Source organism: Delphinus delphis, chromosome 14 (genome assembly GCF_949987515.2).
Source record: "Delphinus delphis chromosome 14, mDelDel1.2, whole genome shotgun sequence".
NCBI lineage: Eukaryota > Metazoa > Chordata > Mammalia > Artiodactyla > Delphinidae > Delphinus > Delphinus delphis.
Window position 1 is genome coordinate 79,730,257 of NC_082696.1, and position 21,199 is coordinate 79,751,455.

At 40.1% G+C, this 21,199-nt stretch overlaps 1 protein-coding gene across 21 annotated transcripts in view; it reads right to left on the bottom strand.

Moving 5' to 3' along the window:
- Positions 1-21,199, bottom strand: part of RIMS1 (regulating synaptic membrane exocytosis 1) — a 474,653-nt gene that overhangs the window by 63,133 nt on the left and 390,321 nt on the right. For 10 of the 21 annotated variants that reach the window (XM_060030367.1, XM_060030371.1, XM_060030366.1 and 7 more), the window contains one exon: positions 1,504-1,739. The exons of 7 other annotated variants lie outside the window; for them this stretch is intronic. In XM_060030367.1, coding sequence (XP_059886350.1) covers positions 1,504-1,739 — 236 coding nt within the window. The remainder of the gene's footprint in view (positions 1-1,503; positions 1,740-21,199) is intronic. 4 more of the 21 variants (XM_060030365.1, XM_060030374.1, XM_060030370.1 and 1 more) reach the window with 1 other exon arrangement.

Here is a 21,199-nt window from a genome sequence, read left to right on the forward strand (position 1 = left end):
ACAGCCACTACGGAGAACAGTACAGAGGTTCCTTAAAAAACTAAAAATAGAATTACCATATGATCCAGCAACCCCACTACTGGGCATATACCCTGAGAAAACCATAATTCAAAAAGACACGTGTACCCCAACGTTCATTGCAGCACTATTTACAATAGCCAGGTCATGGAAGCAACCTAAATGCCCATCGACAGATGAACGGATAAAGAAGATGTGGTACACGTATACAATGGAATATTACTCGGCCATAAAAAGGAATGAAATTGGGTCATTTGTAGAGACGTGGATGGATCTAGAGACTGTCATACAGAGTGAAGTAAGTCAGAAAGAGAAAAACAAATATCGTATATTAACGCATATAAAAGATGAACCGGTTTGCAGGGCAGAAATAGAGACACAGATGTAGAGAACAAATGTACGGACACCAAGCGGGAAAGCGGCGGGGTGGTGGTGGTGGTGGGATGAACTGGGAGATTGGGATTGACGTGTATACACTAACATGGATAAAATGGATGACTAATAAGAACCTGCTGTATAAAAAAATAAAATTGTAAAATTCAAAAAAAAAAAGTACTTTCCAGGATGCCAAGTTAACTATCAAAAGAATTTCATGGAAGTCTTTTAGTCTAAGTAAATTTTGTGCCAAGACTTTCGCTCTTAAGGAACAATAAACGGAACTAAGATTATGGCAAGAGAAACAGGTGCTGACAATTTAAATCAGTTCAATATTTTACTTACCTTCAGTTTTCCGTAGTGCTAAGCCTAGTAATGAATTATCTAACATGTATGATCAAATGTTATATAATTTTAGGCAGTTTTTTGTATTTGATAATACACAAATAATCATCCTCCTTTCTGTTTGCTTTTTTCTATATACCCTGAGGATATAAAGCTTTTAAGATTTACAAGCAGTAGAAATGTCTGAAACTCAAATTTGTATTGACATTATTCTTTGCATGAATCCACTGACCCATTTTTGTAAAGTAAAAATAACTGCTGGGTTTTTACTTGCATTGAAAATAGAACAGTCACAGTTCAATTATTACATTCACACAGCCCCCTGAAGACTGTATTTCAAGTTGCACAACTGACCTTCTTTTCTAAAACAATATGGAGATAGCCTAAATTAGAAGTCACTGTATTATGGAATATTTTGAAAAGGAGAATCCTGTTGCTTTTCTTGTATTTCAACCAATTTGGTTCTTTAAGATTTCTTTGCATTTCCTTGCATATTTGTAAACATGGCTTTATTTATTTATTTTTTTTCACGAAATACCTGACCACTTCAGGGATTGACAAATGATACCTTGTTAGACAGCTGTACAGAAAAAAAACACAAAAAAACCCACACATGGAACAGGTTTCCAGAAACAGAGAAACAAACGTTCTTTGGCAAGGAGAATCCGTACACGGTACGATCCCATCCCGAGCCATAGCATGAAGGTTGACATTTGTCTCTCCAGCGAGAACTTGAGATGTGTACGTTGAATTCACTTCACTCACCTGTTTGGCTTAGCTGGGACGTGCTTCTGCTCCTTCGAGTCACGATGGCAACCACTTTGGCACTCAGGCTGGACCTCCTTTTCTTCCCACCTGTTCCAACAGTGCCCACAGCCGTGTCCGACTGACTGCCATCATTATGCTCCAGTGTGTACATCTCTCCACTCACGCTCGTGCTCTTGGTGATGGCTCTTCCTGAAGTCCCCATCCGTCTGCCTTGCATTTTAGGGGTAAATGAACTATATTTACAAAGTAAAAACATATATGCATCCATAAATTACAGGTCAGCATAATCAGAACTTTAAATCTAACTTATTTTGAAATAATCCGGGCAAAATTTTAGAGGGAAAACCCGGCTGAGTGGTAGTCCTACAGCTATGAATATTCTAAGGTCACATCACCGCCCCCAGTATTTATTTATCTATTTATTTCTTTGTGCGGTACGCGGGCCTCTCACTGCTGTGGCCTCTCCCGTTGCGGAGCACAGGCTCCGGACGCGCAGGCTCAGCGGCCATGGCTCACGGGCCCAGCCGCTCCGCGGCACGTGGGATCCTCCCGGACCGGGGCACGAACCCGTGTCCCCTGCATCGGCAGGCGGACTCTCAACCACTGCGCCACCAGGGAAGCCCCCCCAGTATTTATTTACCAGATGTGCCTTGAAACAAGAGCATTTCAAGGCATCATCTATAAACTCTTTGAAGATAGTAAAAAGAAAGGCAACCGAGGCTACAGATGGGGAGGTGTTACTGACCAATGTTGTAAATAATTCCTCTGTTACTTTCAGAGAAAAGCTAAAATAGTTCAATCAGTGAGAAAAGTCCATATACATTTCTGAGGAAAAAATATTGTTCAAAACAGATACTCTTAATTTGCCACACGACAAGGTTTAAAAAATGAAACCAGTGTTTGTTCTGGTTTCTCTTTGGGATTCCAGCTAAGAGGCGTGTCTTTTGCTATCCGAGGATGAGTGAGTCTCGGAAATGCTGTTCAGGAGACAAGCCCTGCTTCTCCTTCCTCCTTCCTCACCACCTCCTGCCCCATCGCCTCCACGTAAGTTTCCTCTCATTTTCAACTTTCAGCTCTCCGAACTCACAGGCTCTGGGTCCAGATGTTCCTTTTTTTGTTGTTCTCTTCTGCAAAACTTACTTATCTATGTTCTGAGATTGCATCAGGTTATCTGAATAGATCACGGTACTTCTCTCCCAAATGAATAAATTACTGTTGAGAGTTTCAGGTACCGTAGAAGGTTGAGGGAAAATATCCTCTCTATTTGCCAAAGTACATGAGTGTCTGTGAGTCAGAGTTACAGGTAGGGCAGGCAACTGGGGAGGCGGCCAGGGATGGTAGGATTCTTCCAGTCTTTTTAATTGCTCTGCATATGCAGTTATAGTATCCATTTAGACTATCCCTTTCTTGGTCCAATAAAGACCTGTTTGATCTCTCTGAAATGACCCTCTGAATTTTATGCATCCTCAAAATATTTGCAAAAACTGGCTCACATGACCTTTACCACCATCTTGATTTTCTATATTTCTTCTTTGGAAAAATGAAATATATTACTGAATATAGCTTCTTTAAGTGATGACATTTCATATGCAAATCAGAATAAACCCTAATATGATTAGAAACAGTAAAACAGAAAGTCTTAGCATCACGTAACATGTTTGTGGCCATCTACACAATGAGTGCTTCAGCAGAAAGGAAAATTGGTGCAGCGGCTCAGAATCCATGGAAAAGACAGGACATTTTGGACCTCAGGATCCCTTCAGGGACAGTGAATGGAAACTGGGACCTGATTTGACAGGAAGAATTTGGAATGTTTAATCCCTAGCTGCGTTTCTTGAATTGGTCCACGTCAACATTCACCTGACAATAATAAGGTATTCATAGTCTTTCAATTTATTCTAATCATCTTTTCATTAACTCAAAAGTTTTTAAAGCCATTTGCAAGCCTAGTAATCTTGCTATGCGTTTTATGCAGTCTCCTTTTCCAAACGGTAATGATGACAGTTTTACAGACGACCAATTCAACACTGATTCCTGTGGGGTTTATATTCGCAACTTTAGTGGACTTTCTTTCTGGATAAATATTACGGTCAATTGCTTTCGTGTTCTCACCTATTCATTTGAATGTATTTCCTAACTCTGCCACCCTCCTTAAGTCTACTCTTAGTATCTGCTTTTTCTACTATTTTACTAGCGCAATTCTGCTGAAGGCTATACAGAAATGACAGGATTTGGTCAATTTCACCATCATAATATCCATCTTCAATCAAACACCTGCGAGTTTTTCATCTCCTTAGCACACTCACCACAGTGGTTATTGAAAACCTCTCTCCGGTGATCTTGTTTTTACCTTTACAGTAAAGTATGGATAAACTAACATGCACTGTTTTCTCCACAATATTCCCGTGAAAACAGAATTACATCACAACTCTTAATCTGTATTTTAAAAATCACTGCACACAAAAAAAACTATTGTGGAATTTTAGACAGTGTTGTTTAGGTTATAGAGAAGTTTGAAAGAACAGGGAAATGTTTTCTATAATAGTTCTACTATGAAAATGTATCCAAGATGAGCTAGAAGATTCACAAATTTTTTCATGGATACTTAACTACAGCCATGAAATGTTCTACAATGTCAACAAATAAAATTTCTGAAAAAAATTAGAGAAATCTATACAGCAAATGATTACCATTTGCAGGGGGTGAATTAAGAAGTTATGTTAAAAAAAGTTTTGTGAATAAGACACAATTTTTCCTCAAAAAATAAAATATTTTGTTTAGATGCTCAGAAGTATTCTTATGTAATCTGAGGACAGTGCATGGCTTCCTGAAGAATCTAGAACACCATATTTTAAGTGGAACGTGTTAGGGCATTTTCCATTCTTCTGTTACCTAACTGCGGGGAGAGGTTTGCAGGGGGGTCTAACCACCCAGATTAATTAAATCAATGTGAAGGTCATAGTCTTAGCACAAATCTACTTCTACTCTCCTATTTCTTAGCCTTCTATTTGTTCTGCTTCAATTGCCTGGAAGACTATTCCTGTCATTTAGATGTGCTTGAATCCTTCAAGATGCACTGTAAGGCTTTCCGCCTTATAAAGCTATTCAGGGTCTCTGTAGAGTCATGACTGCTGTCTCCCGGCCCTCTGATACAGTTTGTATCGGTTACGTTAAGATCTGGACGGTTTATATCAGCACGCACCTTAAGCATCACTAATGTTTGTAGCATCCCTCCCATTGCTGTGAACTGATGAAGTTAAAAAAAGTGAATTCTCACTATACAAATAGACTGTGATATAACCCACCTTTAAAGACCAAACAAATGAAAAACCCACCTTCCTTCTTTGACACCCCCTCTCCTAGCTACTGACCTTTTGCTGAAGAACCTGAGTTGTTTGTACGTCCTCCCTCTCTATTCTCTTCTGGACTAAACGGAAGCGGGCTTTGTCCCTGCCGCTTCACCCAATAGCCTTTTCCTTTCATCAGAGTCACCAATTATTCCATGTAGCAAAATCCTGTGGTTTCTCAGTCTTTACCTTCTTGACCTCTCAATACACCATGCATGTAACAAAGCGTTTGATTCTTTTGATCGAGATGCTTTATTCTCATAGATTTTCCCACCTAGTGCCTCCTGGCCGGACATTTATTCTTTTTTTTTTTTTTTTTTTTTTTGCGGTATGCAGGCCTCTCACCGTTGCGGCCTCTCCCGTTGCGGAGCACAGGCTCCGGACGTGCAGGCCCAGCGGCCATGGCTCACGGGCCCAGCCGCTCCACGGCATGTGGGATCCTCCCGGACCGGGGCACGAACCCCCGTCCCCTGCATCGGCAGGCAGACTCTCAACCACTGCGCCACCAGGGAAGTCCTGGACATTTATTCTTTTTCACCACTAAACACTGCAGCTCTTCAACCCTCCCAACCCTGACCTCTATTCCCCACATGAGACCTGCTCCCTCGATGTGTCGTCTGGTCCCAAGCTTTACATCCTTCTATGTGCTGCTGATTCCCAGGGCTTCTCTCCACCTTGTCTCAGCCCTCAACTCTAGATTTACGTACCTACTTGTGAACTGCTAAGGCTCTCAAAAATGTGCTCAACCCAAGGAAAAAACTGCTCCTTGTCTAAACTTCCGTATCACATTAAAGACACTCCAATCACCCAGTTGCTCAGAGTAGTAACTGCCTCCTTTCTGTTTAGAAAAAAAATATCTAAACTTGGAAATGAGATTAAGAAAAAAATGGCCTTACATGTTACTGCCATGTTTAAGGATTAACTAATAAGCTCTCTAAAGGCCTAAGGGCATTTGACTCTCTGGGGGAATGGAACATTTTTTGACTTATTATTTACTCTTATAATAATTACGGTCCCAAAATTTTATAACTCTGTAAAAGTTAGATGTTAACTTGAAGATAACTGATAAGGAGCAAATAACCACTATCTAGTAGTGAGGATAACCTCAAGGTTAGGGTTTTACTGATCTAGAGAACATTATCCAGTTTTGAATCGAACTGAATAATGTTTCAGCATTCCCTTTTTTTTTTTTCAATGACTATATATGTATGTCTATATGTACATCACCTTAGGAACCAGCTTGTCACCCTGTCAGTGTTCTCACTAATGAGTTAAAACTTTGACATTTCCTATCTGTTTTTCTAACAATTTTGTTTTAATTTTGAGAATTTTGCTTTGAGAGTGTTGGAGGTCCCATCAAAATGCCCAGATGGACTTCTGCTGGACCTCTGAGCAGGGTGCCCCATGAAGGCTCTGAGCCCAAGGATGCCTTTTCCTCGCTCCTGGATTTAATATCAAGAGGCAACAGAACATTACTTTCAGTCTCTGTTTTCTTTTTTTGACTCTGGTTTTGTTTTGTTTGCTGCTGGTTCTGGGTCTTGGTAAATCTGTCTCTTCTTCTGCTCTGTTTGTGATGGATAATACATTCCTCACCAGTAGCAGCAACAATAGGGAATCCGTCTACGGATGAAATCTGTTGGATGGCAGACCTCAGGGATGAATTGAGAGCTGGGTGACAGATGACAGAAAATCTTCTTTGTTTGGCTTTTTGCATGTCTGGTCGTTGGCATGTTACAAAAGTTCACATCATTTAAGAAAATGTCTTGTCCACACTAAAGAACAGCCCTTTAAACTCTAGGGTTAGGTTTCTGTGTCAATTTCTGTCTATGTCAAAGTTGATAAAACTGAAACTGCTAGTTCTCTTTGTGTTTAAAAAATAGTCTTTTCGGGACTTCCCTGGTGGCACAGTGGTTAAGAATCTGCCTGCCAATGCAAGGGACACGAGTTCAAGCCCTGGTCCGGGAAAATCCCACATGCTGTGGAGCAACTAAGTCCGTGCGCCACAACTACTGAGGCTGCATGCCACAACTACTGAAGCCCGCACGCCTAGAGCCTGTGCTCCACAACAAGAGAAGCCACCACCATGAGAAGCCTGCGCACCACAACGAAGAGTAGCCCCCGCTCGCCGCAACTAGAGAAAGCCCGCGCACAGCAACAAAGACCCAACACGGCCAAAAATAAAAATGAATAAAATAAATAAATTTATAAGAAAAAACAGTCTTTTCAATTGGTGAAAAACTCTCTTACTTTCTCTGCACCCTAGAGATAGTGGTTTGGGCAGACAGATATTAACTGAACAGAGCTCCCGTTCTGATTGATCTATGTAGACCAATGAGTACTTACATAATTCTCATACAGTTAACTAAAGAATTCCCAGAGAAAAAAAGAAACTGAACTTCTAATACTTTGAATATGCTTGTCTTTCAAGAAAAATCCATTTTCAAGAAATGGCTAACTCAAAAGAATTTTAATATAAGAATCTAAATCCACAATCAAAGTGAATCCTTTGAGATATCAAACTAGTTTGATAAATTTGGCTTAAAAACCTTTATGAAAACCACGATGAGAGGCCACTTCACATGCACAGGAGAGCTACAGTAAGAAAGAGATGCCTACAAGTGCTGATGAGACTCTGAAGAAATTGGACCCTCCATACACTGCTGGTGGGAGTGTAAAATTATGTAGCTGCTTTGGAAAGAGTTTGGCAATTTAGTTAAACATAAACATAGTTAAATTAAACTAGAGTTGCCGTACTACTCTGTAGGGCGCGGTCAGCTAACTGCTACGCGGCAGGAAGCTGAAATAAGCTGAGTCATCCTTCCTGTGGCCACTGCGCTTGCGTAAAGTAGCGACCTATCCGATGCTGGCTCACAAATCGCACCATCGGCGAAAGCCAATCACAGAGCGACACATGTTCTTAATCCCTATATAAGCAGACTGCTATAGGATTGCGGGGTCTTCCTTCCATCTTTCTTCAACCAAGCTGTGCTCCAATAAAGTGTGATACGAGAAGAATCTTGCGTGTGGCGGCTCGTTATTCTGCCGGCCAGAAACGGCTCGCCGCAAGTGGTGCCGAAACCCGGGAACTTCGCGCCCTGCATGGAGGACCGATTCAGAACTCGACACACGGAGTGGTAACCGTCGGTGAGTAGTCCAGTCAGGTATGTTTTTCGGGGGTTTGAAGCCTGAAGTTTTTACTTTCGCTTTTGTCCTTTTAGTGTTTCTCATGTTTTTCGTTTGCTTGTGGCTACGGTGCCACCAGCCCGATCGAGTGTGTCTTCCCTGGCCGATAGATAAGTCAAGCATTTTTGGGAATAGTTCGTCCACGGAGCCTACAACTGATTTTCATGAGCCTATTCAAGCCCTTTTAAGGGACCGAGGGCTAAAGCTCTCTCATAAAACCATAAGTAGGCTGCTACAAGATATCGAAAGTGCCGCGCCGTGGTTTGGGGTATCAGGCAGCTTGACTGTTCCGTCATGGGAAAAACTCGGAAAAGACCTAGAGGAGTGTAACACAAGGGGAGAACTTTCTCGAGGCGCTCTCCCCTTGTGGAGCATGATACTTTCTTGCCTAAAGGAAGGAAAATGTGAAGAAATTATTCAACGAGGACGCAAGGCTCTTAGTATGTGTCAAGATAGCGCATCAGAGAATGAACAAACAGGGACTACGGTAGACAGGCCTGAAATTATGAAAAGAGAAAAAAGAAAACAAAAGGAAAAGCAAGAAACGGTGCCAGGATTATATCCAATCCTAGATGAGTTTAAGGAATTATATTTGTTTCAAGATGAATTACATCCTAGAGAGGAGGAAGATTTAGAAGGAGCGGCCGCGACATATGAACAAGAGCGGTATGAGCATTGGTACATGCCGCCACTCGCTAGCCCACCATATTTTAATCCTGCGGAGGCTAGAGCTTCCGCCCCTGATATCTAATAGAGGGATAAGACGTAAGTTATAAGGCATGACCGCCCCTATAGAAGCCCGCGGAAATTTAAACCGCCGAGGCTTGGGTTTTTCTCAAGGGTCACTGAGTTTATGATTACATGGAGGACCACAACACCTGTGTGGGTACCTCAGTGGCCTTTGTCAAAGGAAAAGCTGGAGGCGGCATCCAAACTAGTGGATGAGCAGCTACAATTAGGGCATTTAGAACCCTCCCAGTCACCCTGGAATACTCCGATTTTTGTTATTAAGAAAAAATTAGGGAAATGGCGTAAAGATTGTTTCTTTTCTATTCCTTTGAATAGTCGAGATAAAGCCCCTTGTATGGAGTTGCTTGAACAGGCCTTAGGCGTTTTGATTAAATATTTAGGGAATGGGGGATTGTTTCTTGCTCCCGAGGGAATACAGAAGGGAGATGTTGTAAATTTTTTAGGAGCTGCTGTACATGGGAATAAGATAGTACCTCAAGAAATTGAGATTGGGACTAATTGCTTAGAAGCATTGAATGATTTTCGGAGGTTGCTTGGAGATGTGAATTGGATTCGGCCATATTTAAGTTTAACTCGCTTGGATCTAAAACCTTTGTTTAGCGTATTAGAGGGAAATCCTGATCTTAATTCCCCACGCCAATTGACCCCAGAAGCCCATCAGGCACTTCAAAAGGTAGAACAAGCTATTACAAATGCACAATTAGAACGCTGTGATGATTCTCAACCTGTTTGGATGTGTATTCTTCCTACCTTGGGGTTTCCAACTGGTGTTCTTTGGCAAAGTGGACCTTTATTGTGGATTCACACCAAATCTATGGGAATGAGAACTTTGTCACATTACCCATCTATGGTTGCCGAGGTCGCCTTATTGGGTATTAAGCAATGTGTTTCCTCTTTTGCAAGAACGCCCGAAAGGCTTGTAGTCCCATATACGAAAGATCAAGTAGAAGTGCTAGCAGCAGCTACTTCCGAGTGGTCCATACTTATATGTATATTTTCTGGTATTATTGATAATCATTTGCCAAAGAGTGAACTTTTGAAGTTTGTGACTCAACAATCTGTTGTATTCCCAAGAATTACTGTAGATCAGCCACTGTTTAATGCTTTGACCATTTATACAGACGGGTCTAAAACGGGAAAAGGAGCTTATATGGTCCAAGGAAAACAACCAGTGATCATTGAATGTCGACCTGATGCTCCTCAAGTGGTTGAATGTCAAGTAGTCTTGGAAGTTTTTAAACGCTTTCAAGAGCCTTTTAATTTAATTTCTGATTCCTTATATGTGGTGAATGCTGTTAAGCACTTAGAAGTTATTTCTTTTGTTAAAACATCTAGCACTGTAGCTTCCTTGTTGACAGGAATAAGATGTCAAATATTACATCGTCAACATCCCTTTTATATTACCCATATTCGGGCTCATTCTTTGTTACCCGGCCCCATGGCTAAAGCTAATGAACAAGTTGATCTGGCCACACGCGCTCTAACAGCGCTAGACTCTACGACACAGGCTCAAGAGTTTCATAAGCTATATCATGTGTCATCTACAGTCTTAAGAAAAAAATTTAACATTACCAGAGCTTTGGCTAGGAATATTGTGAAGAGTTGTTCTGCTTGCGCCCAATTTTTGCCTACCCAAAAGACTGGGGTTAACCCCAGAGGCATTCTTCCAAATGAATTATGGCAAATGGATGTTACCCATGTTTCCTCCTTTGGAACGCTCCAATATGTACATGTTTCAGTGGATACCTGTTCTGGAGTGGTACATGCCACGTCTCTTTTTGGAGAAAAGGTTCAAAATGTTATTACCCACTGCCTTGAAGCTTGGGCAGCGTGGGGCAAACCTGCTAAGATTAAGACTGATAATGGCCCAGCCTATACTTCCAAAAGCTTTGCTCTTTTTTGTCAAAAAATGCAGGTGATTCATATTACAGGCTTGCCCTATAATCCACAAGGCCATGGCCGACGAAAAGCCCAAGGAAGGAGTCAAGACTGAGAACAACGATCATATTAATTTGAAGGTGGCGGGGCAGGATGGTTCTGTGGTGCAGTTTAAGATTAAGAGGCATACACCACTTAGTAAACTAATGAAAGCCTATTGTGAACGACAGGGTTTGTCAATGAGGCAGATCAGCTTAAAGAACTCTTAATAAAACAAAAAGGGGGAATCGCAGAGAACTGTACCCCTAGACAGAGACTTTCATTTGCCTTATTTACCATAAATTTTTTACATTTAAATAATGATAAAGAAACCTCTGCTGAACGCCATGTGGCAACAAACCATAAAAATTATGGCAAAGTGATGTGGAAAGATGTGTTGTCCAATCAATGGAAGGGCCCGGATCGTGTTATTACTCGATCCAGGGGATCTCTTTGTGTCTCCCCACAGGATCAAGATCCGATCTGGGTGCCATCAAGACTGACGAGAATTGTTGAAGAAAACTTCAGAGAAGATGCTGAGCTGGATGTTCCTGATGATTCTTAATCGAAGTCTTTGTATTAGTTGGAATTCCACAAAGGATTATTCAAATTGTGCAACTGAGTGCTGCCGGGCTGGAGCCCGTTGCCTTTGGAGATTTTGCCTCTTGGCTCTCTTCTGCCTTTTCCTCCTTTGGGGAGTGGGTGGGGGTAGGAATCTTTGGAGTCTGCTGTGTATTTGGGATTATGCTGTGTCTCTGGTTGGTCTGTCGTGTGCGCATTAGGGCACATCGAGATAGGGTCCTGCTCACTCAGGCACTTCTGGCTAATAAATAAAAAAGGGGGAGATGTAGGGCGCGGTCAGCTAACTGCTACGCGGCAGGAAGCTGAAATAAGCTGAGTCATCCTTCCTGTGGCCACTGCGCTTGCGTAAAGTAGCGACCTATCCGATGCTGGCTCACAAATCGCACCATCGGCGAAAGCCAATCACAGAGCGACACATGTTCTTAATCCCTATATAAGCAGACTGCTATAGGATTGCGGGGTCTTCCTTCCATCTTTCTTCAACCAAGCTGTGCTCCAATAAAGTGTGATACGAGAAGAATCTTGCGTGTGGCGGCTCGTTATTCTGCCGGCCAGAAACGGCTCGCCGCACTACTCAGTAATTCCATTCCTAGGTACGTCCTCAACAGAATTGAAGACATATATCCATACAAACACTTACACAGGAACGTTCAGATCAGCATTATTCATAACAGTTAAAAGGAGGAAACAACCCAAGTGCCCATCAACTGATGAATGGAGACAAAATGTGCTTCATCCACACGATAGAATATTATCACGTATAAAAATGAATGATTCATGTTACAAACATGGATGAAGTTGAAAACATTATACTCCATGAAAAAAGCCAGATACCCAAGGCTGCATACTGTATAATTCCATTTAAATAAAATATCAGATCCAGAGACAAGTGTGGATTAGTGGTCACCAGGGGCTAGAGGAGGGGGGAGGGGCGTGATGCAAAGGGTTATAGGTTTCTATGGGGGAAGATAAAAATGTTCTCGAATTACACAGCAGTGATGGTTGCATAACTAATTGTGAATATGCTAAAAACCACTGAACTGTACAATCGAACAGAGTGAATTTTATGGTATGTGAATTATAACTCAAATTTTTAAAAGACAGCATTATGTCTCATTCCGGATTTTATCAGTGTAGTATGTAATACGAGCACAAAATTTTATTTTATTGTTTAAGATTTAGGTTGGTTTTCTCATGAGCAGACGAGTGAATCTGAAATTCCTATATTTTCTATATTGATTTTACTTATTGGATAGGCTAACATTTCTTCCAGGAGCATTTAAGATTGTGAAAATGTAGAATTACATAATAAATAAATTGACCTATAGTTCAGAAAAGACTCTGATATCAACAGTAATGAAGTTGGTTGGAGTGTCAGCTTAAACGTAATCCAGGTGATTAATTAGTTATACAGTGGATTTGCCTCTGAACGATGCAAAGCTTTCTCTTCATCTTTGCAACTTTATAGGATACTGTGGGTTGTAAGGATGTTTTATTTTTATTTATTGAGTTATTTTTAAGTTTTTTAAATTGAAGTATAGTTAATCTACCATGTTTCAGGTATACAGTAAAATGATTCAGTTGTACATATATATGTACATATATATTCTTTTTCAGATTCTTTTCCATGATAGGTTATTATAAGACATTGAATACAGCTCCCTGTGCTACACAGTAGGTCCTTGTTGTTTATCTATTTTATATATAGTAGTGTGTATATGTTAATCCCAAACTCCTAATTTATCTCTCCCCTGCCCTTTCCCCTTTGGTAACCATAAGTTTGTTTTCTAGGTCTGTGGGTCTATTTCTGTTTTGCAAATGTTTCATTTGTATCTTTTTTTTTTAGATTCCACATAGAAGTGATATCACATGATATTTGTCTTTCTCTGTCTGACTTACTTCACTTAGTATGATCATCTCTGGGTCTATCCATGTTGCTGCAAGTGGCATTATTTCATTCTTTTTTATGGCTGAGTAATATTCCATTGTGTATATATACCACATCTTCTTTATCCATTCATCTGTCTATGGATGGGCATTCAGGTTGCTTCCATGTCTTGGCTACTGTAAATAGTCCTGCAATGAACACTGGGGTGAATGTATCATTTTGAATTATGGTTTTCTCAGGGTATATGCCCAGTAGTGGGAATGCTGGGTCATATGGTAGTTCTATTTTTAGTTTTTTAGGGAACCTCCATACTGTTCTCCACAGTGGCTGCACCAATTTACATTCCCACCAACAGTGCAGGAGGGTTTCCTCTGCCCCACACCCTCTCCAGCATTTATTATGTGTAGATTTTAAAATGATGGCCATTCTGACCGGTGTGAGGAGGTACCTCATTGCGGTTTTGATTTGCATTTCTCTAATAATTAGCAAATAATTATTGCGGAGCATCTTTTCACGTGCCTCTTGGACATCCGTATGTCTGTATGTCTCCTTTGGAGAAATGTATATTTAGGTCTTCTGCTCACTTTTTTTTTTTTTTTTTGCGGTACGCGGGCCTCTCACTGTTGTGGCCTCTCCCGTTGTGGAGCACAGGCTCCGGAAGTGCAGGCTCAGCGGCCATGGCTCACGGGCCCAGCTGCTCTGCAGCATGTGGGATCTTCCCGGACCGGGGCACGAACCCATGTCCCCTGACTCAGCAGGCGGACTCTCAACCACTGCGCCACCAGGGAAGCCCCTGCTCACTTTTTGATTGGGTTGTTTGTAGGATGTTTTATTATGTCTGCTGTAACTTGCTAGGCTGCTTCATTGCTTGCCTATGACAGACAGCCTGTTATGCTCCATTATCTACCTCCAAGTTTTCTCTACAAAACAGAAGCTTAGGTTAAAAGTTGCAATTAATATGGATGGTTCATTCTAAACTAGAAAAAAGTGACAAAAATATGTGACATAGTCAAGGTAGTAGATGTGTTTTTATTTATCAAAGGAAAAGAAGGAAGTTGTTTCTTACAGTAAAATACTGGAATATGAATGAGGAGAGTAAAAGACAAAACTTGGGTGAATACATTAAATTGTCAAAGGTTTGAGGAAAAGTGAATTATTTACCTGGTTTATTGTAGTTTTAAACAGTAAGTCTAAAGAGCAAAAAAATAGAACTTTGACTAACGATCTCTATTTGATGGAAATATTCATAATATAATAGGGAAGGTCTATGAGTCGTTTACTGAAAAATATTACATTAATGCAAGATTAGAATTTAGTTTTCTGTTAAAATGACTAATTGATCTTAAATATTTAGCTGAGAACAAATTTTATTTAATCAGGGATGGCCAGCTTACCATTAAGGAACAAGAGTTGTACTTCATACGCAGACTGCACACCTACAAAGGCTTCACAGAGAACTGGTCTAGTATTTGTTCCATGGCTTACAGGGTCCTAGAACTACAGGTAATGAAGAAGGTCATATCCTGAACTTTAGCAGAATTTGGGGGACCTCATACTGGTAGGTACTGCAAGGAAAGCCTGGTGGTGATATTGCTTTGGTCCGATTATAAATTACACATATGACTTGGTGTGACGAAATTCACCGTAATATGGCAAAGGTGGGAGGACAATCTATATGCACTGAATCAAATCAATTATGTCATCAGTAGCAAGATACAGGATTATTTTATGGATTTTTAAGAAAGAAAAATGCTGCTAATTAAACCATGTCATGCCATCAATTGTAAAATACATACGGATTTCATATATGATAAAGTACAGACCAGTGTGCATTGTAGAATCAATGAAATGATGGTAATAGACAATGTAGAAACTCATTTCAAACAAGAATTTTTTTTAAAGATTGATAAAATAATATTGAAACATCATGAGCTCATGTTCCCTAAAATAGACAAAAAAGACTTTGTATTACCCAGAGACATGCAAGGGATCAATCATATAAGCAATCAGATCTGCACCTTGGGCTTCCCTGGTGGCGCAGTGGTTGAGAGTCCACCGGCCGATGCAGGGGACACGGGTTCGTGCCCCGGTCGGGGAAGATCCCACATGCCACGGAGCGGCTCGTCCCGTGAGCCATGGCCGCTAAGCCTGCGCGTCCGGAGCCTGTGCTCCGCAATGGGAGAGGCCACAACAGTGAGAGGCCCGCGTACCACAAAAAAAACCAAAAAAAAACAAAAAAAAAACTGCACCTTTAGTTGCCAGATTTTGGTTCCTTATTCTAATGTAAGGTGGCTGGCATGAAATTTTGGAATAGGATGAAAAAATACGGGCCTGAAATATCTTCTCATCTTCAGAAAGTTAGGATGTGTTCAGGAAAGGCCTAGGAGGTACTATGTAAAGATGATTCCCACTCTTAAATTAGGGACAAATTTAGCTTAAAAACAATTATAATCAATTTCTATATCTTCAACACACCAAAAGAACATAGAGGCCTATCATGACTCCACAGTAAGCCTAAAAAGGGACGAGTAATTTAAGGCGTATTAAAAGATGGTTGTAATACACATACATTCACTACACCGTTTACAAAAAATGCTAGAAGTCGACTCAAATCATTTGAGTCCTACACTTTAGTTTGGATCAATATACAAGTTACTAATCACAAATGGTCAATACAAAAGGAACTTGCTGATCAAGAGATCATCCCCAGGAATCTAGCTCATAATTTCCAGGAGTTAAAATTCTGGGCCTGTTGACCGATAACCAAGATGGCATCAAATTTCCTAAGCACGTCTAGTGCAACTATTTTGATAGCAGGCATCACTTAGAACCAAGGGGATGCGCTCGAGTTAGACCACTATTTATATTCGATTCCTTCAAATGGCCAGACCTTCAGAAGTACTTGTCCCTGTGTAATTCTTATTGAATTTCACCTGCACACAACTGTGGCTTTATGTATGAGGCTGTAAGTACTCTTCATATTGGGGACTTATATATTGTTAATTTATTCCTACTTATTTAGTTTATTTCTAATTCATTTACCTACTTAGTTTAATTAGGCACTAGATTTATTCCTAGGTATTTCATGTTTCTGATTATATTGTATTGGTGTATTTTATAAATTTCATGTCCTAATGTTTGTTGCTGGTACATAAAAATACAACTGATTTTCATATACTGACCTTGCATCTAGTGATTGCTAAATTCGCTTATTAATTCTAATAATTTTGTGGCAGATTCTTCTGAGTTTTTTATATGTGCAATCATATAGACTGTGAATAATGACAGTTTACATTCTTCATGTATAATCCTTATTGCTTTTATTTACTTTTCTTTGCTATATTGCCACTCTGCCAGGTCCAACACCGGCTAGGACCATCCAAGTAACGTTGAGCAGAGGTTGTGAAAGTGGCTTCAGTGAACTCAGGGGCAAGTGTTCACTCTTTCCCTATGAAGTATGATGCTTGTTGTTAGGTTATGGTAGATTACCTTTAACATTTTAAGAAAATTCTCTTTTTAGTTCACTAACATATTTTATCATATATGTGTCATGAACTTTATTAAAATTTTTTCTGTGTCTTCTGTGATGATGAGAGGATCAGAGGATCTCTTTCTTTCCTTCTACAATGAATTACATAATGTTAAGCCAGTCTCTCACTTACAGAACAAAACTATTGTCTTCATAATGTATTCTCATTCTCTCTCTCAAAATTTCTCTGTCTCATAGAGATGGATAGAGACAGACAGACCGACAGATAGATCGCTCTGTGACACAGATCAGAAGACTCCCTTTAACCAGACACTGCAGGCAACACTGGCCCGTGGTGCCCGAGATCATATCCAGCCTGGCTGGGTCCCAACCCACAGGGGGTCGAACAGACCCCCGATGTTCAAAAATGTCCCAAAAGCTCACAGATGGAATTTTACAAAGTGATCTCTTTCTCTATCTGGATTCAATTGGCTAAAATTTTGCTGGAGGCCTTTTGTCTAATTGAACGAGAGATTTTGGCCTATAACTTTCCTGTCTTCTCCTTACCAAATTTATCAAGTAGAGGCTTGACTCACAGAGAGAGTTTGGAAGTATTTCTCCTCTTTACTCTCTGGAAATATCGGGTATGATTAAGAGCACTTATTCTTTGAATTTTTGGAAAAACTTACCAGTGAATCCACCTGGGTCAGCAGTTTTCCTTGTGGGGAGGTTTAAAACAATTATAGGATCATCTTTAATCACAGGGCTGCTCCGTGTTTTTATTCCTTCTTATGTTAGTTTTAGTAAGCTGTGCTTTTCAAGGAATTTGTAGATTTCATCTAAGTCAGGGTTAGGGAAATATTTTAGGCTTTGTGGGCCAAACAGTCTCACCTTTGTTCTTGTAGTGGGAAAAGAGCCACAGATGATATATCAACAAATGGGCACAGATGTGTCCTAATAAACCTTTATTCACAAAAGCAGGCGGTGGGCCAGATCTGGCCTGTTGGTCAGTTCGCTGACTTGATCTCAGGTATAAAACTTATCTGCATAAAATTGTTCATGTCATTTAAATATTTGGTCACCTGCACTGATATCTCCTGTTTTCATTCCATGATATTGGTAATAAGCATTTAGTCCGTTTATGTTTGAGGCAATTACTGATACGGCCAGAGTCAAGTCGACATTGGCTGTTTATTTTTAACGATCACATCCGTTTGTCCTTTCACCTCTCCTTTTTACCGAGCTAGATTAGTTAGGCATATTTTCCTCCACTATTAGGGTCTGAGTTGTGCGTTCTTCTAGTATTTGTTAGCGGCTACTCTCAAGATTGAAGTATTTACCTTATCAGAATTTTCCTTAAGTTAGAAATGTTACTACTTTTAGAATAATGCACAAACTTTATAGCAGCTTGATTCCTTTGCTCCCCTCCCACCTTTCACGTAGGTATTTTATAGGTGTTACTTGTACACGTCTTAACTACCACTGGGTACTGTTGTTGTTACTATTATTATTACTAACTCTCCCTGGTTGTTGTTGTTATTACTGTTATTATTACTATCTCTCCCCCTATGTTGTTATTGTTACTGTTATTATTACTAACTCTCCCCAGTATGTTGTTGTTGTTACTGTTATTATTACTAACTCTCCCTGGTGTTCTCTATTCCTTCTTCCAGCTTAGAGCTTCCAACTGGGGGCATTTTCTCCCAACATAAAGAGCAGGTCCGCTGGTGATGAGTTCTTAGCTGTTTCATTCATGTATCCGTGCACTGTCTGAAGGTTATTTTTGCTGGGTAACATGTACTAAGCATAAACAGTGGGTTGGATGTTTTTATTTTTTCTTGCAGCATTCTTTCCTTTGGTCATTCCATTGGTTTGGGGCTTTGATAACATCTGTTGAAATTTCAGCCAAAATCTTACTGCTGCTTCCCTGAAGATAATCTCTTTTTTTCCCCCTAGGATTCTTTTAAGAAAACTTTTTTTCTTTACTGTTCAGTACTCTGATCATGATATTGCTAGATTTGTTTTTCTCTTCATATATTTTCAGAATTTAAAAGGTCGTTGGATTTATAAAGTTGGAAAGTTCTCAGCCAGCCCTTCAGGATTCAAGGATTGTTTCTGCACTTCCTCTCCTTCTGGGACTCAGTTACACACTCAGACCTTTCCATCACATCTCAGATCTGTCCTGTTCTCCTGAAACTTCTCTTCTTTCTCTTGTGTCAATTTATATACTTTCCACTGACCAGCTCACTAATTCTCTGTTCTGCTGTTTCTAATATGCCATTAATTAATTAATTAAACCCACCTATTAAATGTGTTGTTAGGGTTTTTATTTTTTAGTTTTAGAATTATTGCTCAATTTATAAAAATGGATTCCAGGTGTCTGCTGAAAGCATCCATTCTCCTTTGTTTGCCAGAACATATTAATCATGGATATTTTAAGGTCCTTCTTTGATAACTCTATTGTTAGTTTTTAGTTGGTTGGTCCTCTTTCTATTAAAAGTTTTAGCTTGCCTTGTAAATTTAAATTAGATGCCAGACGTTGTGGGTGAAAACCTACCTACAGAGGCTCTGGATGATATTATTTTCCTCCAACAAGGGTGAAATTGCTTTTGGTTGGCAGAGAGAATTAATCCTGTTCCTGTTCAGAGCTGGGCTTGAAGGTCTGCCCTTACTCGTACTGTGTGACGCTTATTCCCAGTTTGGTCCTTCTGGAATTTGTCCAGGACACCAAAGTGTTTCCCACGCACTTGAAGGGGATGGACCTCTCCCAGCACCGGGCAGCTGCTGGAAGGTCTGCTCAGAAGTTCATCTTCCAGCTGCTGCTGTTTGGTTAATTTCTCGGTTAATTTCTGTGCATGCACAGCTCAGCAGTCATCAAATGAGGGGCATCTGTAGCAAATTTTGGGACCCTCCACTCACAGTTTCCAGCTTCTCTGTCAGTTCCTGAACTGTGACATCTGTCTCCTCAGCCCGGGAAGATGCTGCTTTTTGCTTTGCTCCAGTATCTGTGTCACCGGGTTGCAAAGTCCCTCCATAGAAAAAGGGGTACATGTGGCATCACTTCGTGTTCTTTCCTTCTTTCAAGGGTTGCAATCCCTCCAGTTTCTTTGTCTGCTATGTTGCTTCCAAGTGCCGCCAAACAGTTTTTTATTTGTTTGTTTCTTCTTGTTTAGCTTTTGTAGGTTTACAGGCGGGATCATCTGATACAAGCTATCCTGTCACACCCACAGCTGGAAAGGCTGTGTCATCTTATTGCTTATTTTCAGATAAGATTAAAATCATCCAGACCAGTGATGTTATCCAAATCTCCACATGATTAGTAATGAAGATGTACGTGTTATGATTGTGCTATAGCAATTTATTTCTCTGCAAACTACACTGAGTGGTGTTGTCCAAATTGATTCCTATTTACAGCTCCCAGGCAACCTGGCAGACCAGTGAGTCTTCTCCTCTGAGCAGACGTCAGCTGCTCCTCTGAGGTACGAAACATTGTTTCAGGATGCCCCAGGTCTAGAACTTTCCCTAGTTCTCACAGATCCTAGGTGCGCATTTTTAATTGGGCTTTTTAAGGCTGTACCATTTATTTTGGAGAACTCTACATTATATTCAGTTGCTGAATAAGTCAGTCTTGGTATTTCTCCTCATTTTAGTCCAGATTTCACTGAATTTGAAGGCTTTTTTCTATAGTTTATAATTTAAGGATGTAGTTGTCTCCTAGTTTCATAGTAGATGAAATTTTCAGTCTTTTTCTTACAAAGTCTGGGTCATTTTCAGTTGGCAACCAGAGAGGAATAAAAACAACTGTCCTCTGTAATCTTCAGTCTGTGATCATGAGTTCTATGTAGGAAGTAAAATCAATACAATTGATGACTGATTTGAACACAAATTCTCAATGTGAGTAATAAGCTTCCAGAGGTGATCACTGGCTCTTGGTGGAGGTGAGAGGGATAAAGACATCTCAGTTAATACTATGGTTGTGGTCCTCCAAGGGGCCACAGTGTACAAACACAGAGTACCTGTGAGGTTAAAATGTCCTGTGGGGAGGGCTTTAGGGAAAGAGCATCCAAAAGTCTCCTTGGGGGTTGATAATGGTTCAAAGATTGAGAAACAAAGCATTAGGAGGAGGATTGCGGAGAGTTAAAACTACGGTGGCTTCCAGCTTTTGACTTGGGAACTAAGTGGATAATGGGGTAGAAAAAATGTAATTACACTGTTTAAATACTAAATACTATTAATTTAATTATATTTAATTAATTTAATTATATTAATTAAATATAATTTAATTTAATATTAAACTATATTAAATAAATTTGTTTATTATGTGTTCTAAGAAATGTTTAGGGACCTTAGTGTTTAGGGACCTTAGGGACCAAATGATGAGTTAAACATATATCTGTGTATTTCCAGTCTACCATAAATTCAGTTAAATATATATGCGCGCACACACACACACACACACACACACACACACACACACACACAGTTGAACAAAAGCTGGTGTACAATATTCAGTAAATAGTGAAACATTAGAAAGTCATCTCTCAAAAGGGAACCCTT